The following is a 19,726-nucleotide window of genomic DNA, read 5'->3' as shown; positions in this document are numbered from 1 at the left end:
TTGGAAAAATGAATCATTGAGCGAATCGTTTGGGAGTCGTTGAGCAAGTAAGGTAAAAATAAATGCATATTATAAGTCAATGAATGTGTTTTTTGACCTTGCATGCATGTCAACCTGTTGTTGGGGACTCCCAAAACCAAAATATGAACCTTTCATTACCCATAATAGGGGCACTTTAATAATCAGCATCTCACCTTCCACGTGATGACCAGATTATTGTGTTCGGTGCCGTGACCTTTGACCTCAGTAGGGTTCTCGTCAGGAGCTGCAGGCATTAGAGGCGCGTTAGAGACGAGCGGATATGCGTGAACACACGTGTGAGCGTGAACACTCATGTGCCTTACCTGCGGGGCTGGTCCTGTACTGGTGCGAGGGCATGCTGGGATGGCTGAAGCCCACGTCATTGAGCGCCAGCACTCTGAAGCTGTAGTGGACGTACGGAGAGAGCTTCAGATGAGCCGTGGTCTTGGTTCCAGGAACCTCCGTCAGGTTGTGCCACACGCCGCTCTGGTGGAGAGCGTCCTCATACTGGATCAGGAACTCTGACGCGGCAAGAATGCAAGCTTATTTATAAAGCACACTTCACACACAAAGGTAATTCAAAGAGCTTTACAGTAAAAGGATGAACACAGGTGTGTTTGTGTGTGTGTCGTACTCTTGATAGGGCTGTTGTGTTCCTCTCCAGGTGTCCAGGTGAGCTGAATGCTTCTCGCTCCTGGATCCGTTAGCTCCAGATCGGTCGGTGCTCCCGGCTGCTCTGTAGAGTCAAATAACACTAGTAAATAAAAGTTTAATAATACATCTTATTTCTATAGTGCCTTCAAGAACCCAAGGACACTTTACATAATACAAATAATACAGATATACAATCAAGGAACAACACAGTGAACAGGCAGTAAGACGGTGATCATATAACACACAAGGAAATAACCGAGATAAGAATAGATCTGACAATGAAAAGAAACAATCAATTAAAACATATTGTGAATAAGTGAATATTTAGTTCAGTCTTAAAGGTCAGGAGTGAGGAGACAGTGCAGAAATGTTCTGTTTAGGAGCTGAAATGCTGAACACCCTACCAACAGTTTGATCTTGGGTATTTCAAGCAAATTCTCAGAACTGGATCTAAGAGTGCGGGCAGGAACGTAAGGGTGTATTAATTCTGTAAGATATGAAGGTGCTAAATGGTAGGCTTAAAAACTAGGACAAGACAGAATAGGAGCCAGTGCAGTGCTGAAGGACGGGAGTGATGTGAGCTGATTTCTTGTTAAATGTAAGGGCACGAGCAGCAGAGTTTTGAACTAGTTGCAAGCAATTAAGAGCTTTGGTGGGTCTGCGCCAAAACAGAGAGTTACTGTACAGTGTTAATTTCGTCAACAAAGACGACGATGAAAAATATTCGTTAACAAATATTTTTTCTGTGACTAAGACAAGACGTTGACGAGCTAAAACTAATATCTGATGACAAAAACTATGACGAAATTTATGCCGCGTCTTCGTTAACAAGACGAGACGGGACTATAATGTTATTTGAGGACTACCGGACAATTCAAAATACATCCTATATGCTACTGTCTTGTCCTTGTCCACAAAATGTGCGTCCCTGTCATTGAATTGCAATCAGATAAGGGGCGTTTGCATATCTAGTCTCAGTATGGCAGAAGCAGTGGATGGATAGGCTACCAAAACGCTAACTAGCGATCTGAAACAATGGCCTCAGCACCCGAAGGGGTAGGGGATAAGGTGACCAGACGTCCCGTTTTTCCCGGGAGTCAAAATTCGATGTCGATTAAGGCGGAATCACGCTGATAGAAGAGAAGAATTAATGACTCTTTTTGTTTGAAGACTACATATAAAATAGCTACCAAAATAAATGTTGGTAACTGCAGTTTGAGTAAAAGTAATGACTAAAAGTTGACAAAAATGCAATGACTTTTCGTCGACTAAAACTAGACTACTTGTCAGACTGTACGAACATGATGATCACGTCACACTGTGGGATCTCAGTTGTCATTAATGTCAGACTGTACGACAGTCAAGACGCGTTAAAAATGGGTGCGCGCAAGAAAACTCGTCCGGAGTTTTACCTTATCAACCCATACACGTTTAGTGACTGCGAGCTGCATTACACGCGGGGGCTGAAATGTTACCTACTGTATCTGAAAAATTAGTTTAATTTGTATCTCTTTTGTATTTGTCTTGTTGTCTTATTCTGCTTCTTTTTCAAATTTTTCAAAAATTATAAATTATATATGAACAACTATAATTTTTATAAGTTGCTCCCTTTTCACTACTGTTAAAGGGATAGTTCACCCAAAAATGAAAATTGTCATCATTTATTCAAGTTTTTCCAAATTCAATCCTTGATTTAAATTTCTCAGAAGCTTAATTGATTTGGTCTAAAGAAAGAAGAATTAATGACTCTTTTTGTTTGAAGACTACATATAAAATAGCTACCAAAATAAATGTTGGTAACTGCAGTTTGAGTAAAAGTAATGACTAAAAGTTGACAAAAATGCAATGACTTTTCGTCGACTAAAACTAGACTACTTGTCAGACTGTACGAACATGATGATCACGTCACACTGTGGGATCTCAGTTGTCATTAATGTCAGACTGTACGACAGTCAAGACGCGTTAAAAATGGGTGCGCGCAAGAAAACTCGTCCGGAGTTTTACCTTATCAACCCATACACGTTTAGTGACTGCGAGCTGCATTACACGCGGGGGCTGAAATGTTGGCTATCATTAAAAGTATATGAATGGCGGCAATACCGGCGTATTTATGCAGAATAGTGCAAGCAGCACTCCGTCCCACACACCCACATGAAAACAGCAGCGCAACCGGTGTTTATCATAGCAGAGGCAACATATCAGATGAATTCCGTGAGCGGAGGACGAGAGCGCCGGAGTTTATGCGGTTAGAAGAAATCTCTAGCATTAATTCTGATCATGGCTTGTCATGAAAAACGAAGACAGTTTGACGTCTTCTGCAGGACTGCAGGACTGTGCGCCAAATCTTCTGACACTGCCAGAAGTTCGTCGGAGGTAAAATTTGATCGCAACGTCCATTAATCGGAATATTGCAAGCAGCACTCCGTCCCACACACCCACATGAAAACAGCAGCGCAACCGGTGTTTATCATAGCAGAGGCAACATATCAGATGAATTCCGTGAGCGGAGGACGAGAGCGCCGGAGTTTATGCGGTTAGAAGAAATCTCTAGCATTAATTCTGATCATGGCTTGTCATGAAAAACGAAGACAGTTTGACGTCTTCTGCAGGACTGCAGGACTGTGCGCCAAATCTTCTGACACTGCCAGAAGTTTGTCGGAGGGTAAATTTGATCGCAATGGCCATTAATCGGCTGTCGGTGAACATGTCAAACTAACGATCAAAGACTACAGATTTTAGCCTAGGATTATAGGAATCTTTTAGGATTATCAAAATCTGTCTCAGACGACCAAATCGTGGCCAAAATGGCACAGTGTGAGCCGGGCTTAAGACTATTAAGCATTTTCGTCTCAAGATAAAGACTAAGACTAAATCAAAAATGCCTGTCAAAATTAACACTGTTACTATACAATAGTCCAGATGCGAGGAAAGCATGGATAACAGTTTTGGCATCTTTGTGATTTTGCAAAGGTCATATATGAACAATTTTGCGAAGGTAGAAAAACAAGATTTAATTAAAGCTGCAAGCAGCGATGAAAGGGCCCTCGCACCCGGGCTCACCGCCACCCGGTGGCTTTTGGAAAAGAGCAAAGAGTGGGCAATATGCATTTAAAGTGGTAAATATAAGAGGAATATGTCAAAGTCATTTATATGCGCCAAACTTCCTGCTGCCAGCTGGTGGCGCTATGATTATAACTGGACGTTGGCATATAGATGTCTTCAGGCCAAGACTTTTATCAAACATGTGAAGTCTGGTGCAGATTGAACATGGTATGTTTGAGTTAGTGCAAACAAAGTCATTTCCTGTTGCCAGCAGGTGGCGCTATAATTATTACTGAATATTGATGTGTAGATGATTCCAATAGGGTCCTCACACCATCGGTGCTCGGGCCCTAACAAACTGGCAGATATGAGGTTCAAAGTATAATTTGGAAGATTCCATAAAATGGGTGAAGAATTAACTGAAACTCCATCATTATATGAATGGAGATGTCATTTTGGGAGGAGATAAGGGATTTAGGGCCTATTAAAAGGATTTCTGTTTTGTCAGCGTTCAGTTTTAAGAAGTTTTCAGCCATCCATGCTTTGAGATCTTGAAGGCAGGAAGTGATGGGAAGGGGAGGAAAAACAGAATTGGGCTGGACAGTAAGATAGATTTGTGCATCATCAGCATAACTATGTTCAGACCATGAGGCTGAACGATCTGATCAAGAAGAAACATATAGATTAGAAACAGAAGTGGACCGAGAACCGAACCTTGAGGTACACCATGGGAAACAGTGACAGAGCGAGATCTACCAATAGCAGATAGTCGAGATAGAAAAGAAGACAAAAAAGCTGCACTCAAAAACAAAACAAAAGCTGCACTCAGATCAGAGGAGCAAAAGGATGAGGGCACCAGAGTCAGAGGTCATTCACTACTCTTGAAAGAGCAGTCTCTGTACTGTGGAGAGGACGAAAACCAGACTCAAATGGTTATCAGATTGTGTTTGTCCAAATGTGACAAATTTGTCCCTTTTCGATTACTTTAGACAGAAAGGGAAGCTTGAGATGGGTCTACAGTTACAGTGTGTTATCAAGCACTGGGGTTATAGCAGCTATTTTTAGTCCAGTAGCAAGGGATCTGTTTATCGTGTGCACGATAGGTAAAAAGAGAAGGTTTTTGACTAAGTGTGTTGGTATTGGATCAAACACAATTACAGAGTTTGATTTAACTATCAGCTATTCAAACTCAGATGTATTAGCGAGTAAAAAGTCTAGCTGGGAAGTAGAGAATTCTGGGGGAACAAATGAAGAGAATGACTGGTAGATATTGTAAATTTAATGTAGAAAAATGTCTGAAGTTTCTGTAGAGATGGTGGTTTGACAAGTTTGTTGATCTCAGAGAACAGAGTCCTGGATTTACACTGCTTTGTTAATGACAGCATGCTTTTGTCAACACAAACATGAATCAACTTGTGATCACATGACAAGGACATGCTGCGTGATGACATCATCAGCCGCACGTCTGCACACGCACATTCAAATGAGGAGTCATGCTAACTCTACAGACGCCTTCATTCGGAAATCAACAGAATGATTCCAGAGCCAAATCAGAAGACAGATCAATGTGATCACACGACAGCATGCTCCATAAACCTCACCACACACACACAAGCCCAGGGCATTATGGGATGTGATGTGCTGTGTGTTTACCGTAGATCACCGCGGGAGTGGGCGGGGCCTCTGAGTGGGAGGGGTAAGAGGAGTGAGGAAGAGATGTGTTAATTTACAGACAATTACACACTTCCAGCTAAAATAATTCTAAAATGCACTTTTCTGTTGATGTTTATTTGCTTTCAATTATTTATTTTAATTTGTATTCATACATTTTTATATGTTATTTATAATTTAGTTATTGATTTCAATCAACTGTTTATTGTTTATTTAAATCATTGTTTTGATTATTTTATTTAATCAATTGTTATTTATTTATTTATATAGTTTAATTGTGTTTTTTAGTTGGATTTTCTGTCAATATTTAAAAATATAGTTTTTTTATATTTTTATTTATTGGTTTTAAATCAACTGTTATTTATTTATTTATTAATTCATTTTACAAATATTTATTTATTTTAACCAATTTTTATTTATTTATTTATTTAAATCATTATATTATTTATTTAGCCTTTTTATTTATCTTGTTTTGTATTATGTTTTTTTTTCTATTTCTATTGATTGCACAGACACGATTTAAACTGAACTGAACTGGATGGTGACATCACTGAATTCAATGATGAACTGCCTTTAACTGAAAATTGAGTGTTTACTATTGTCCTTTTGCATTATTGACACAATATTTTCCTAATTAATGCTGTACAGTTGCTTTGACACAATCTGTATTGTTAAAAGTGCTATATAAATAAAGGTGACTTGACTTGACTATTTTTAAGTTTTTCTATTTTTATTTTAATCAACTGTTATTTACTTATTTATTTAAAACATTGTTTTTTATTAATTATTTTAATTAATTTAGATTTACTTATTTAAATCATTGTTGATATTTATTTATTTAAATAAATTTTTATTTATCCGTTTAGTTAGCTTAATCTTGTTTTTATTGTTATTATTAACATGTTAGTTGGGTTTTCTGTCAATAAAATCCCTCGTATCTGAATGAATCCGGAGAGGGACTGGATCTAGTTACTTGGTTAGCACACAAAGAGCGGAAAACCTTCAGTACTCACCGACCACCGTGAGCTGAGCGCTGGCCGAGTCCTGGTCCAGCGTGGTGTTCATGATGCACGTGTACGTCCCCGCATCGCTCTCTGTGACGTCTGTGATGGTCAGACTGTCCGAGTCCACTCTAAACCTGTTATCAGACACAAAACCCTCAGACCGGCTCCCCACATTACATTAGCTAAAGATCTGCTTCATCAGCAGAGACTCAAACTGATCCTGTGAACGCTAATGACATTAAAATCTGCACACTTAACCTGTCAGTGATTCTCATCATTTCTACATCACCTGCTTAAACTGTTACTCACCTAAAAGTGTTTGAAAGACAAAAAAATATATAAAACATTTCATTGCTCATTTCAGGGAAATACTATGAGATATCTGGCTTTAACCCATGTATTACTGTATTTTTGAGTTGTAAGGAATGCTGGTTAACCTTGTATGTTTTTCTTGAAATGTTCAGACTTTCTCTCATTTTGACTCATAAACATCCCAGCACAGTTTCGACCCTCTGATATGTTGTGGAATATGTGTATTAAATGTATAGTATGATTGTGATGTTTGTTGATTTGACCCGGATATTTCATGGTTAAAGGCAGCTGCACAGAAACAAAAAATAAATAAATAAAATTAAAAAAAATATATGAATTGATGTTAGTATATTTATGCATTTCACAGATGCTGTTATCCTTGAAAATGAATGAGCATATTTATTATCCGTTCACGCATGTTCAGTTAGCTGGGAATTGAACCTGTGATCTTGGCGTTGCGAGTGCCACGCACTACTTCAGGAAAACACACAGAAGAAGCACCTTTCCACATTTGTTCTGTTTAAAATGTCTAACAAATATTAGAAAATAGTTAGAATACTACTGTTGTTGGAAAACTTTTTTGTTTTTCATGGTGTAATTTTTGGTGGATTGCATTGATCAGTAATCTTCACCCGGAACATAACAGTTGTACCAGGAGTACATTTTGAACCCAGCACAAGGGTTAAGCATGGTGAGATGTGTTAAAGTGAGCTGAGAGGACAGATGAAAACATAATCTGTGGGTGATTGTGTGATTCTCAAACCTCTCATCATCAGGCAGCTCTCCGTCATCCTTCAGCCAGGTCATGGTGGGCACGAGGGATGGGTCGTGCTTGGCTTTACACTCGAACACCACGTCCCGGTTCCTCTGGACCTCCCGGTACTCCGGCGGCCTCAGGATCCTCGTGGGCTCTGAAGAGAGAGACACTACGGATGAGAAAGCCTCTGTAATCCTGGACCCTGATAATGTCACACAAAGCAGCGCGTTTGTGCAGCTCATCGTGAGTTTCCGTCTCTCATCAGGTCTGATGATCCACCGATGGATCGTTTCCTAATGCTCTTAATACAGCACACTTCCTGTTGTGCTCTTCAGAGATGCACTTAAGTGCCGTTTGAAAAGTGAAAAACATGCAAGCTAAGGCCTGGAGCCTCCAAACACAATGCATGATGGGATAACGGAGCCATTAAGACCAATATATATGCCTGTTCGTTTTAAAAGTGCAGCATGAGCACACACTGAAACACTCTCAACTCAAAATACTTTCTCTTGGTTAGACAGAATTATTTAGACCAGAGGCTTTCATCTTTAAGATGCCATGGATCCCCAAATATAATTATCCACTAGCCTAAAATTTAAAAGGCTGCTATATATTTTCAAGTAAAAAACTTGAAATTTATACTGTGCAAAATAATTGTGTAAAACATTTTTTGGGAAAAATTTAGTTTATTTTGTTACTTCATTTATTCATTCATTTATTTGTTTGTTTGTAACATAATTCTATTATTTATATCATTTTAATTTACACTCATATTAAACAAATTTATTTATTTATATCAGTTTTATTTATTTAAATAATTGTTTAAATAAATGATCATTTTAAAAATATATATTATTTAAATAATAATTTTTTATTATTTATTTTATTCTTTTTAGCTAGTTTGTTTAATAATATTTTTATAATTTATTCAAATATTTTTTATAATAATAATAATTTATTTATTAAATATTTATTACATCCATTTTTATTATTTGTTGATTTAAATATTTTAAACAAATATATTTATTTATTCAAATCCATTTTCATTTATTTAAATCATTGTTTTGATTATTTATTTATTTTTACACTGTTTTCTCTAAACTTTTTTCTTCTTCTTTTTCTCACAGTTCCAGTTTGAAAAGCCCTGATTTAGAGGACTGAACAGTGATGAAGGGGCTCTGTGCTGAATCCCTCACCTTTGACCTCCAGGTAGACGTGGTTCTCCGAGATGCCGAGGTTATTCCTGGCCACGCAGGTGTATTTCCCGCTGTTTGAGGGTTGAGACATGTCGATCTCCAGCGTTCCGTTCTCATGGAAGACATAAGCATTTCCCTCCAACATGCTGGAGCGGCTGTCCTTAAACCTGGTGAACACAATCCCATCATGCACTGTGGTTTATACATGGACAGACTGATAACAATTGGCATGCAATTTGCTGTACACTATTTCCACAGCCAAAATAAATCACGAGAGAGGGCCCACAATGCACTGCAGCAGAATCAGGCCCAATTAAAATGAAAAGCTCCAGTAAACAGTGACAGTAAACGGGCCTGTGTTCAGTCACACACACACACACACACACACACACACAGGGTCTCACCATGTGATGGTCGGGACGGGCGAGCCGAACGTCACACACTCCAGCAGCATGGGTTTGTTCATAATAACCTGATAGACTATATTAGGCGGCGTCAGGACTCTGGGCGGCTCCGCTGGAACACAAACAACGTCACATGATCATCACTTCGACTAGAATAATGAAAACATGATTGATAAATGTTTTAGGACTGGCGTTTAAGTGCTTCGTTGTCATGCAAACAGTGTCAGAATGCAGCAAACCTCAACGGTGCTAAACACTTCAGGCTTTATTTCTAATATAAAGTCATGTTTTCGTCCATCTTTGGGATGAAGCATGATTCTCCCGTGAACAGACGTGTTTATTTCAGATTCTCTCACCCAGTACGCTGACGAATGCGTTGGACAGTAAGTATCCGTATTGGTTGGAGGCGTTACACTGGTAAACGGCGCTGGAGCCTGTCTGGACCTCGGAGAATATGAGGGTGTCTCCTTCCACACTCCTGCTGGGGTCTTTGGGAGTGTCTGTCACAAACAACACAACAACACAACATCACACACACTCTCAGCTCACACACACACACACACAGACTGAAGTCACTGACTCTCGATCGGGAGTCCGTTCATGAGCCAGTGGATGCTGGGTTTGGGGTGTCCTGCGGCCCGGCACGTGATGATGCCCATCTCCTTCGGAGCCAGAACCAGATTCCTGGGAGCGCTGATCCAGTACGGAGCCGCTGCAAATCAACACAACAGCACACCAATATTACGCATGACCATCTATAAATAAAACTCTTTAGATGCTTCAATGTTGATTGGTTTTGTTAAATTAACGTTTAAATTTTGGTTGTTTTTTTCTATTAAGAGATTTAAATATCAGTCAGTTTTGTTCAAATAAGATATTTAAATATGGGTTGGTTTTGTTCTATTAAAGATTTAAATGACGGTCAGTTTTGTTCAAAGCAAGAGTAAGTTATTCTTAAAAAGTATTATTTAATAATATGATAAAATATGAAAAATGAGCGTTCACAAGTAAATAAAGGATTTAGATTAGGGCTGAAACGATTCCTCGAACACCTCGAGTAACCTGAATACAAAAAATCACCAGTCTTCGTTTAGTCCATTTACTGTAACTACACACGGAACACAGTGTTTCCCCACGGACCATTATTACTATTATTATTTTTATTACTATTATTTTGATTTATGCCTTAGTTTTAGTTTGTACTGTTTACCTTTTTTTAAAGTAATATGAAATAGATTTTTGTATTTTTATTTATTTTTTTATTAATATATTTGTATTTGCATTTTGCATGCAATTTGGCAATTAAATACATTAAATGGGTTTAGTTTTCACGGTTATTAATGTATGCAATTTCAGCCATAAAAATGTAAATTTTTCTAAAAAGAAAACAAATTAGTTGTTTATTTTAAGAGATCTATCTTATTATCTCTTGTATATTTAGTATTGCTCTTTAATAAAGAAAGATTACTTCTTATCCGATTACTCGATGGAATACTCGATTACTAAAATAATCGATAGCTACAGCCCTAATTTAGATAATGGTTGATTTTGCGAGCAAGAGTAAACAGTTCACAGAAAGCATCAATGTAGATATGATGGGTTGTCTTCAGTGAAAAATATCTGAGTCTGATGTGAGTTTAACATTCTCTAGATTCTATTAGCAGGAATATGTTGGCAAATACAGAGTACGGCTTTAATCTGAACTGGGTCAGTCTGTGATTTGAGGCAGAATTACAGTATGGTGATAGTATTGGACAGGACTGTGTGTTCACCGTTAACCGTGACTCTGATGGTGTGGTGAACAGAGCCGTGGCGATTATTGGCGATGCAGCGATACTCTCCAGCATCTGCCTCCGACACATCCGTGATCCGCAGAGTCTTATCGAAGCTCAGGAAGGACGCTCGTCCGCTGGGAATCTCACTGTTGCGTTTAACCCATGAGATCGCAGGAGTGGGACTGAAGGGGAATATGAGGGACATTACAGCTAAACACAGAAACCCTGTTTTATCCAAAGCCAACGAAGATGCATTGCATTTCAGCAGTTCTACTGTTGGAGCTACAGGAATACACGTCAAAAATAAAAAATCATACTTCACAATCATAAACCAAACGTGTGAACACAGATGTGAGCGATCTGAACTCACAGGCCGTCGGCGATGCACTCCATCTCCAGAATCTCTCCTCTCAGAACCATTTTAGAGCTGACAGACTCGCTGGGGACCATGAAGACGGGCGCTCGCTCATCCACGGGTTTATCTGAAACAAACACTCTCAGTGAGATCCTGCGGCAGTCACACACACACACACACACACTCACACACACACATACACTCATACTCACACACACACACACTCTCACACTCTCACTCATACACACACACACCCACACTTACACACTAGACAGTAGTGAACACTAAATCAAGTAAAGGATTTTCAGCACAGCACAAGGGTTAACTGAATACATGAGGTTAATGAACCACAGAAATGTATACTGGACGTTTATATGGAGGTTACTTGACACTCAGCTTTGACTGAAAACAGCTTCATAATCAAAACAATGAAACAAACATTTCTGTGAAGCTGCTTTGAATAAATGTACAAATACACTTGAAATGAACTGAATTCAAATGAAGAGAACTAATCAAGGTTTAGAAGAACTAGATGGAACAACAGAAATCAGGAAGATGAAGAGACAAACAGAGTTCAGATGAGTTCAGAACGAGGTGATGATGAACGAACAGAGAGAAACAAACTTCCCGAGGTTTGATATAAGATCACTGAGTCTCTAAAGCAGAAGATTTGATTGATTAGTCCAGGAAAGCAGGGCTTTAATATGCGTGAATGAGGGTGCACAGGTGAGGCTAGAGTAAACCGGCAGGACTAGGGGTTGGTTAAAGGTGGGTCACTAGGGGGCGCCATCACTCACCACTAAACAAATCAGTGTCATTGAAATAATCTGCCATTGTGTCATTGAGTGAATCCACTGAAACACAGCAAAACAACACCACAAATCAAAGACATGCAGACAGCTGATGGCAGGAATATGACTGGACTGAAGTTGCAGCTCAAGAGCTCTTTGTGTGCTCAGAGAGAGCGGACAGTGCATTCACGTGATGAATGGACATCTGGGGCTTTATCTCCGCACAACAGCGTTCATTCACATAACTACACAGACTCACTGTCGAGCACACGGACGCTGATGGGCTGCTTCTGCTGGATGGTCTGCGTGTGCGGGAAGCGAGCGTAGCAGATGTAGTTGCTCCTGGAGTCCTCCAGCTGAACGTTGGAGAAGTAGAGATCTCCGTTCAGAGCCTGAGACACGCGCCGGCTCTGCGGCAGACGCTGGAAATCTGCGCAAACACACACACAGACAGTGATCTAAACACACCTGCCTCACAGCAACACATCTGAGCTGGCTTTGGATGGTTATTCTGCTGCGACTTCACAAAATCAACAAGGTGCACGGAAACAAGTAACCAACATATTTTTAAAGCAATTCCAGCAACACTCGGAGTGAAGACGTCAAAATAATCCGAACGTGGAAGTGAAAAGAATAATCTGGTTTACTTTTATTTGAGAACAAAGTCGTCACTTCCTGGGAAACTGGAGCAAAGTATTAATAAAAATAAATAAATAAATAAATAAAGTTGCTGCAACTGGTGAAGCCTGTGGCTCTTTCTTTCCTCCAGAATAAATGCCTTTCTTGTCTCGGAGCACACGAATGAGAGCAATAACAAACGCTGTCATCTTATCTTGCATTCAGAGTGTTTGCAGTATGTTTTTAATGCACATTTTAAGATTTTAAGCACATCATGGCAATTCCAGCTTTTATTTATTTATTTATTTTATTTTTTTAATGCGATATCTAAAAATTAACATGAAAACATGTGAATGGAGACATTTTTTTCCATCTTCTTAGAAACAAAAAAAGGTTTTACATTTTTGAAAACTTCTTAAAAATTGCATTTAGGAACATTCTCACAAACGTCCTGGAAGTTTCTTGAGTTTAGATGATTTTCGTGAATCGGTGCCTGATCTCAACAGGTTTCTGCTGACGCAGGAGTTTGTAACATTAATGGGTCTCATTATCGTTATCAAGTGGAAGTAGCATCAGATCTCTTCTTCCATATTGTGACGCACATCTGAGTGTAATGGATTCATGAAAAAAGGGTGGAACTTGGTTCTGTTAATCTGTCGTTGATTGGATGTTGAGATGTGGGTGTGGCACTCTAGCAGGGGCGGAGTTTAGGAGGACTAAGTGATTGGAGAAGACCAGCATACCGCTTCACTGGAAGATCCAGTCTGATTAAACATTACAATCAAAACATCTATATATGGTCACTAACATGCTTTCAGAAATCGGGTGAATTTTCATTTCACTTACTGTTGTCCATCCAGAATATGATGGGCGGCGGGAGGCCGGCGGGGGGGCGGCAGTGCAGAATTAAAGACTGTCCTTTCTGTGCAATGATTGGACTGATTCTCTCTTTAGACCACAGAGGAGATCCTGCAGACACAGGAATGATCACACGACTCAACACAAGTGTGAAGGTGAAGTTTAAAGGGATAGATCACCCAAAAATGGAAATTTGCTGTTAATTTTCTCACCCTCAGGCCATTCAGGATGAAGGTGCCATTGTTCCTCAGTAGAACAGTAAAGAAGAGTTTTAGCTGAAACCGTGGTCCTTGATTCATAAAATGCATCATATTGTGTAAGGACCACGGCAAGACAAAATGAATAGCCGTGGCTCCTGACGATATATTGAAGAGTTATCAGTCGATTGGTCTGTGCAGGGAACTGAACATTATTTACAACATTATTACAAAAGCGAGTCTTGTAGATCTGTGCTTTCAAACAGTTCAGTCCGATTTGGTGAACTCGTCCATCAACAAGAACCGGTTCAAAAGAATGATTCGTTTGTGAACCGGACATCACTCCGGACCGTTTGTCTGAGGCTCTGGATTACAGGTAATAATGCTGTAAATAATGTTCAGTTTCCTGCACTTTTTCACTTCATAAGATCTCAATATATCGTCAAGAGTGACGAGTATTATTTTTGTGTTGCCTGTATTTGTTTTTTTGACTCTCAAAGTGACGGTAACCATTGACTTACATTTTATGAATCACCAAGGAGCACGGTTTCAGCTAAAATCTTCTCTACTGTTCTACTCGAGTCACCTACATCCTGGACGGCCTGAGGGTGAGTGAATGTTCACTTTTGGGTGAACTTCAACTGAAGATGAGAAGAATGAGGTGATGCTTCAGGAGAGTGTTGAGGAAAGAGATCTAAACACTGAATGACTATGAGGATCTGTCTGCAGGACTGAGCCGCCGCATGCATTATAGCCAAACATTCAGATTTACCTCCGAATATCAGATGTCTGAGGACACTGAGAACGTCTTACGACACAGAACAGTGAGAGATAGCAGGGTTAAACAGAGGCAGATGAGAGTGTGGAAGCTGTGCTGTGACTGATGTGACGTACTGGACTGGCGGAGGACGATGCTGCTGGAGACGGCGGTGCCGAGCTCGTTGTGAGCGGAGCACTGATAGACGCCCTCGTACGCCTCGGCCCGCTCTCCTCCGCTGATGTCCATCACCAGCGTCCCTGAATGAGGCTTCATCAGGACTTTAGGATCCTTATCCATGTCAAAATGCATCCCGTTCCTGGTCCACGAGAAGCTGAGGGCGAGCAGTTCATTCAGTCAGATATCTGCTCATTCAATCACAGTCCTGTGTCAAATCTGTCCTGATCTTTGTTCAGTCAAGTTTTAGTTGCTAAAGGTCTGGACATTTTAGTCTTAAACTTATATATTATTTCCATATGTATATATTTTACAATCATATTTTATCATCGTAGATATCACATTTTAGTCACATTTAGTTAAACTGATAATCATGATTATTTTCGTGATTACTGATCTGCATTGCTGTCATTTCATCAGAATTATGGCAAATTAAGAGTGTGAACTCACAAACTTGATCTAGTTTCCTGATTTATTATATTTATCATATAAATTATCATCATACTCTCTACATTATGACTAATGTAAAAACAAGAAGCTTCCATCAAAAACAAATAATGCCTAATAATTCCTAATAAAAATTCAAAAACTCTTGACAACTGGAAAGCTTATGTAGGCTTGTTAAATAAAAAAAGTCTATAATGTCTGTTTCTCCTCTTTTTTGTTGATGAGCATAAAGAGAGGTTAGGGTAAAGCTACATTTCAACATTCATCAACAGCCTTTCATGCTAAAGTGACAGTTCACCCAAAAATGAAATTCTGTCATCATTTAATCTCCCTCAAGTTGTTTCAAAGCTGTGTTAGTTTCTGTCTTCTGTTGAACACAAAAGAATGTCGACGGTACCCATTGACTTCCATAGTCATTTTTTCCAAACCCTGGAAGTCAATGGCTACCGTCAGCTGTTTGGTTACCAGCATTCTTCAGAATATCTTCTTGTGTGTTCAACAGAAGAAAGAAACTCACACAGCTCTGGAACAACGTGAGGGTGAGTAAATGATGACATGATCTGAGAAGAGTGAACTGTCCCTTTAATAACAGTCACAGTTAGTGTTTAATGTCATCTCATCTTAGTCGTGGAAACAGCAGTTTCTGAATGAAATGCAGATCATTATCATCACCTGGGATGCGGTTTCCCTTTGGCCTCGCAGTGGATGACGATGTTCTCGCGCGGATCTATGATGTAGTCCTTCGGCGACTGATGGGTGATTGTGGGGGGCTGCGGCACTGGGGGTCACATGACAGATGAGTTTAGTTACAGCCAATCAGAGACACACACACACACACACAGCATCTGTCGACATGCAAAACATGATAAAAATGCACATCAATCTACTGCATCGCATGCATTTTATTTCTGTACATCAGTGCTGAGTATTAATGAGTCTGTCAAGTTTAATCTACAAGAGAACTGAAGCAGCAGTCGTGCTGTACGGACAGCATGCAAACACAGCAATAAAACCATATCATAAGCAAACTAATGAGAATAAAGGAAATAACAAGCTCAATTCACAGCAAACATCCTTCAGGACAGCAGCTGATGAACTCACGTTCTTCCAGAAGTTTAGCTGAAGAAGCCAAGAGAATCACACAGACAGACGCGAGAGAGAGCGTCAGTACATCAGCAACACATCTCTCATTCTGACTCTGTTCTGTGTGCAAAACTAACACTGTCTGCTGTTTAATTCACAAACATTGCATTCCCAGTGTGTGCAGACTTCATTTCAACTATTTCTTGATTGGTGAAAAATATTAAAGTAGAATTGCATAATGAAGAAGTTGATGAAGATGTTCAGATTATTCTCAAATAATTTCTAATTTAATAAATATTATGTAAAATGAATAAGAACAAATGAGCATTTTATTGCAGCATGTGTTATTACCTTTAAATTAAATTTCACATACATAAACAGAAATTGACTGGCTCTAAGCCTCTCTTTTCTTTATTCAGAGTTGATTTAGACTAGTATAAGGAAACTATCTAAAGTTCTGTTGATCCTAAAGCTACATTCATCCTGTAAGTCCTCTTAAAGGGGTCATATGATGCTTTTTTAAAGATCATTATTTTGTGTATTTGGTGTAACAGAATATGTTGACATGCTTTAATGTTCAAAAAACACATTATTTTTCAAATACTGTACATTAGTTAGAACGAGCCGTTTTAGGGGGCGTGGCAGAGCCTTAACTTTGAGAAAGAATATCTCTTTGGTTTTGAGACTTTAGTCTTTGCAACTTCAGGGATCTTATCTATGCACAATCAGCTTGTAACACTCCAAAGAGAAAGGATAAATTGAAATCGCATCATATGACCCCTTTAAGATGAAAATTATCTATCTGTGTACACTTTCTCTCTTTCTTTTTTCTGTTTTGTTTTTATAACTGGACTGCCTTAATGGTTTGATGCTTTCTACTGTTAAAAAAAAGTGAAGCTAGTGAATCGCTTGAACTGAATGATCGAAGTCACAAGTTTGAATCAATCGGAGCCGTTCCAGTGTAAATGACACACTCAATTAAAGCGAAAAAAAAAAGTATGTTTACAAATAAAATATCCATATTTCCATTCCAAAGATAACTTCCAACACAAATCTACAAACATATTCAGGTGAAGGTTTACTGCTAACTAGTGAACCACTCCATTAATATGACGAGCTGCAGCTCAAAACACATGTTAGATGGAAACATTGTGCTTTATGATGGAGTTTAAAGCTTAATTCACTATATTTGAAATAGTTTGACACTGCAGTTCAGTTGCTGACAGTTCAATAGGAAATCAGCTGAAATCATCCAGTGAATGTTCAGTTTATCAGTAGATACTGTAATAAATATTTGAGAAATGATTGTTGTATCTGATTGTATTAGTCTATATAGAGTGATAGTCAACGTGAAAAGAGCAGATGAACACAGAACATGTGAAACGTGTCGAGTTGATTCACTGAGAATGATTCAGTTCAGTCGTGTGTTTGGTTCAGTGCTCATGAATCAGTGATCTGCTTTCTTTATCTTTTTCACCTTTTATTTCATTTGTCCTGCTTATTATTTTATTTTCCAATATGTAAATTAATCTGATTTCTGCTATCTGGCGTGTCTGTTCCTAATCTCCCTTTAAATGTGTATTCATTTGTAAAAAACATATTTTTAAAGATCTTACATTTTTTTATTTTGTATTAATTTGTTACATATATTTTATTTAAATATATGTTTGTATATATCTCTTACTTTCAACATGTATGTTGATTTGTTAATTTGAAGCATTTGAGTGTTATATAGGAGGATCAAGCGTTTATAACCAGGATGTCCACTCTCCTCCTGTAGAGACATTAATCCTGCTGACGCGCGATTGGCTGATTTTAGCTCCTGTCTGCGTCTGGAGGATGATGGACTGCTGATGTTTGTCTGCCGTCAGACCAGAGGCGGCGCTAGTGATGGGCTTATAGTGATGTTTTTATCACTGTGCCCTGTACGAATCATCACTGAGTTCTCCTGCACATTAAAATTATTTCTATCAGAAGCACATGTTTGCTCTCTGCACATCCAACAGCATCTGCTTACATTGTCATTCAGTTTCGCTAACAAAAATGGTTCCAGATAAAGTCATGCTGTGCATCTCTGCAGCAACATACAGCAGTGTTTCCTTACTGAATGAACAAATCAGTGAGTCAATGATTCAATGTTTCTTTCTTCCCTCCTCAATGAATCAGTCGATTTGAAAGAATCAATTGAATAAATGACTCAGCGACTCACCACCACATACTGGTCATTTTAGTTTCATATTTAAAAGTATCATTTTATTTTTTTCTATCTTATATTTCTATGTTCCAGTTTTTATATTTAAAACATTAATCTCATAACATTATTTATCCAATTTGTAAGTGCAGTGTAAATGCATGTACAAGTGCTAGAAATATATATTAAAAAAAGAATAGAATCCTGCACACATACGTGTATATATATATATATATATATATATATAAAATTGTATCCCGTGTATTCTGACACATACATGGATGTCTGGGCTAAGCCCCGCATATCTACTCACCCTAGAACCACCCCTGAGTCTATTATATATGTGTGTGTGTGTGTGTGTGTGTGTGTGTGGATACGTACGGTCCAGAGGAACCTCCAGCGCCGTGATCACGTGACCCAGGAAGAGCAGCAGCAGGGCCAATGGGCCGTCCCTCGGCCTGTCCATCACTGCCTTGTGACCAATGAGCCGCGTCTGGAGTGAGTTTAGCCCCGCCCTCACGCGCGATCAGGACAGCAGCGGCTCACAGACACACACACACAACACTGACAGACACACACACACAGACAGTAAGTTTCACATTTTCATTATCTTTTTCTAATTGTCTTTTGAAATTGATCTACTAAAAAAACAAAAACTGAAATAAAAAATTAGGAAGAATTATATATAATTATTATAAACTTATATAGACATAAAAAACTAATAAAATTGACAAAACATTACTAAATGAATCATATGAATCAATTGTCTGACGGCCAGTGATGCTCAAACATTTATCTGGTCATCAGCTCAACACGTGTGAAACAGCACAGAGCAGGTCTGATAACGGTGATCTGTAAGCGTGTTCATGATTACAGGTCATATGATCACTGCCTCACTGAACTGATAATAAAAAAAAAAAATTATAAATATATAGATACATGTAGTAGACATTTAAAAAACTTAAAATGACAAAACACTAAGAAATACTAAACAATTACTAAAACTACTAAAATTATAGTGGAAATGTAAAACATTACAGTTCAAATTGTATTCAAAATATGAACAAAAAATGCAATAATAATTCAGTAACACTTGATTTTGAGAGTCCACTTCAGACATTCCTCTAACTCAGTGGTTCTCAACCTTTTTTTCCACCGGGCCGCACTATTGTCCAAGTGCAAGTCTCGCGGGCCGCACGCATATCATTTACATATTACGTCAGCAATACAAACCAACCTGATTTATATTATTATAGCCTAAATATTATGATATCTAATCGATTACATTCATTGAAATAAATGCATAATTCTACTCCCCATAAATAACACCCAATTTTGTGAACTTCTGCTCGAAAGGAGTAACAGCACAATCATAGGCGGAGTTTCATTTTTATGCGTGGGGGGGGTCACCCACTG

General features: G+C 38.7%; 1 protein-coding gene across 6 annotated transcripts in view; it reads right to left on the bottom strand.

The window, feature by feature from the left end:
- Window positions 1-164: 164 nt before the first annotated feature.
- Window positions 165-19,726, bottom strand: part of LOC107710966 (neuronal cell adhesion molecule-like) — a 94,525-nt gene continuing 74,963 nt past the window's right edge. For 3 of the 6 annotated variants that reach the window (XM_016515863.1, XM_016515864.1, XM_016515865.1), the window contains 19 exons: window positions 18,692-18,874; window positions 16,138-16,155; window positions 15,709-15,814; window positions 14,550-14,746; window positions 13,447-13,569; window positions 12,242-12,412; window positions 11,989-12,045; window positions 11,207-11,318; window positions 10,834-11,018; window positions 9,642-9,773; window positions 9,418-9,561; window positions 9,062-9,173; window positions 8,658-8,824; window positions 7,468-7,615; window positions 6,402-6,526; window positions 5,371-5,400; window positions 656-757; window positions 345-542; window positions 165-265 (listed from right to left, as the gene is read on the bottom strand). In XM_016515863.1, coding sequence (XP_016371349.1) covers window positions 183-265; window positions 345-542; window positions 656-757; window positions 5,371-5,400; window positions 6,402-6,526; window positions 7,468-7,615; window positions 8,658-8,824; window positions 9,062-9,173; window positions 9,418-9,561; window positions 9,642-9,773; window positions 10,834-11,018; window positions 11,207-11,318; window positions 11,989-12,045; window positions 12,242-12,412; window positions 13,447-13,569; window positions 14,550-14,746; window positions 15,709-15,814; window positions 16,138-16,155; window positions 18,692-18,776 — 2,295 coding nt within the window. In that variant the 5' untranslated portion in view covers window positions 18,777-18,874 and the 3' untranslated portion in view covers window positions 165-182. The remainder of the gene's footprint in view (window positions 266-344; window positions 543-655; window positions 758-5,370; window positions 5,401-6,401; window positions 6,527-7,467; window positions 7,616-8,657; window positions 8,825-9,061; window positions 9,174-9,417; window positions 9,562-9,641; window positions 9,774-10,833; window positions 11,019-11,206; window positions 11,319-11,988; window positions 12,046-12,241; window positions 12,413-13,446; window positions 13,570-14,549; window positions 14,747-15,708; window positions 15,815-16,137; window positions 16,156-18,691; window positions 18,875-19,726) is intronic. The other 3 variants (XM_016515867.1, XM_016515868.1, XM_016515866.1) reach the window with 3 other exon arrangements.

The sequence above is a fragment of the Sinocyclocheilus rhinocerous genome, unplaced genomic scaffold (assembly GCF_001515625.1).
Source record: "Sinocyclocheilus rhinocerous isolate Xijiao unplaced genomic scaffold, SAMN03320098_v1.1 scaffold3890, whole genome shotgun sequence".
Lineage (NCBI taxonomy): Eukaryota > Metazoa > Chordata > Actinopteri > Cypriniformes > Cyprinidae > Sinocyclocheilus > Sinocyclocheilus rhinocerous.
This window is presented reverse-complemented; position numbering and strand designations above follow the sequence as displayed.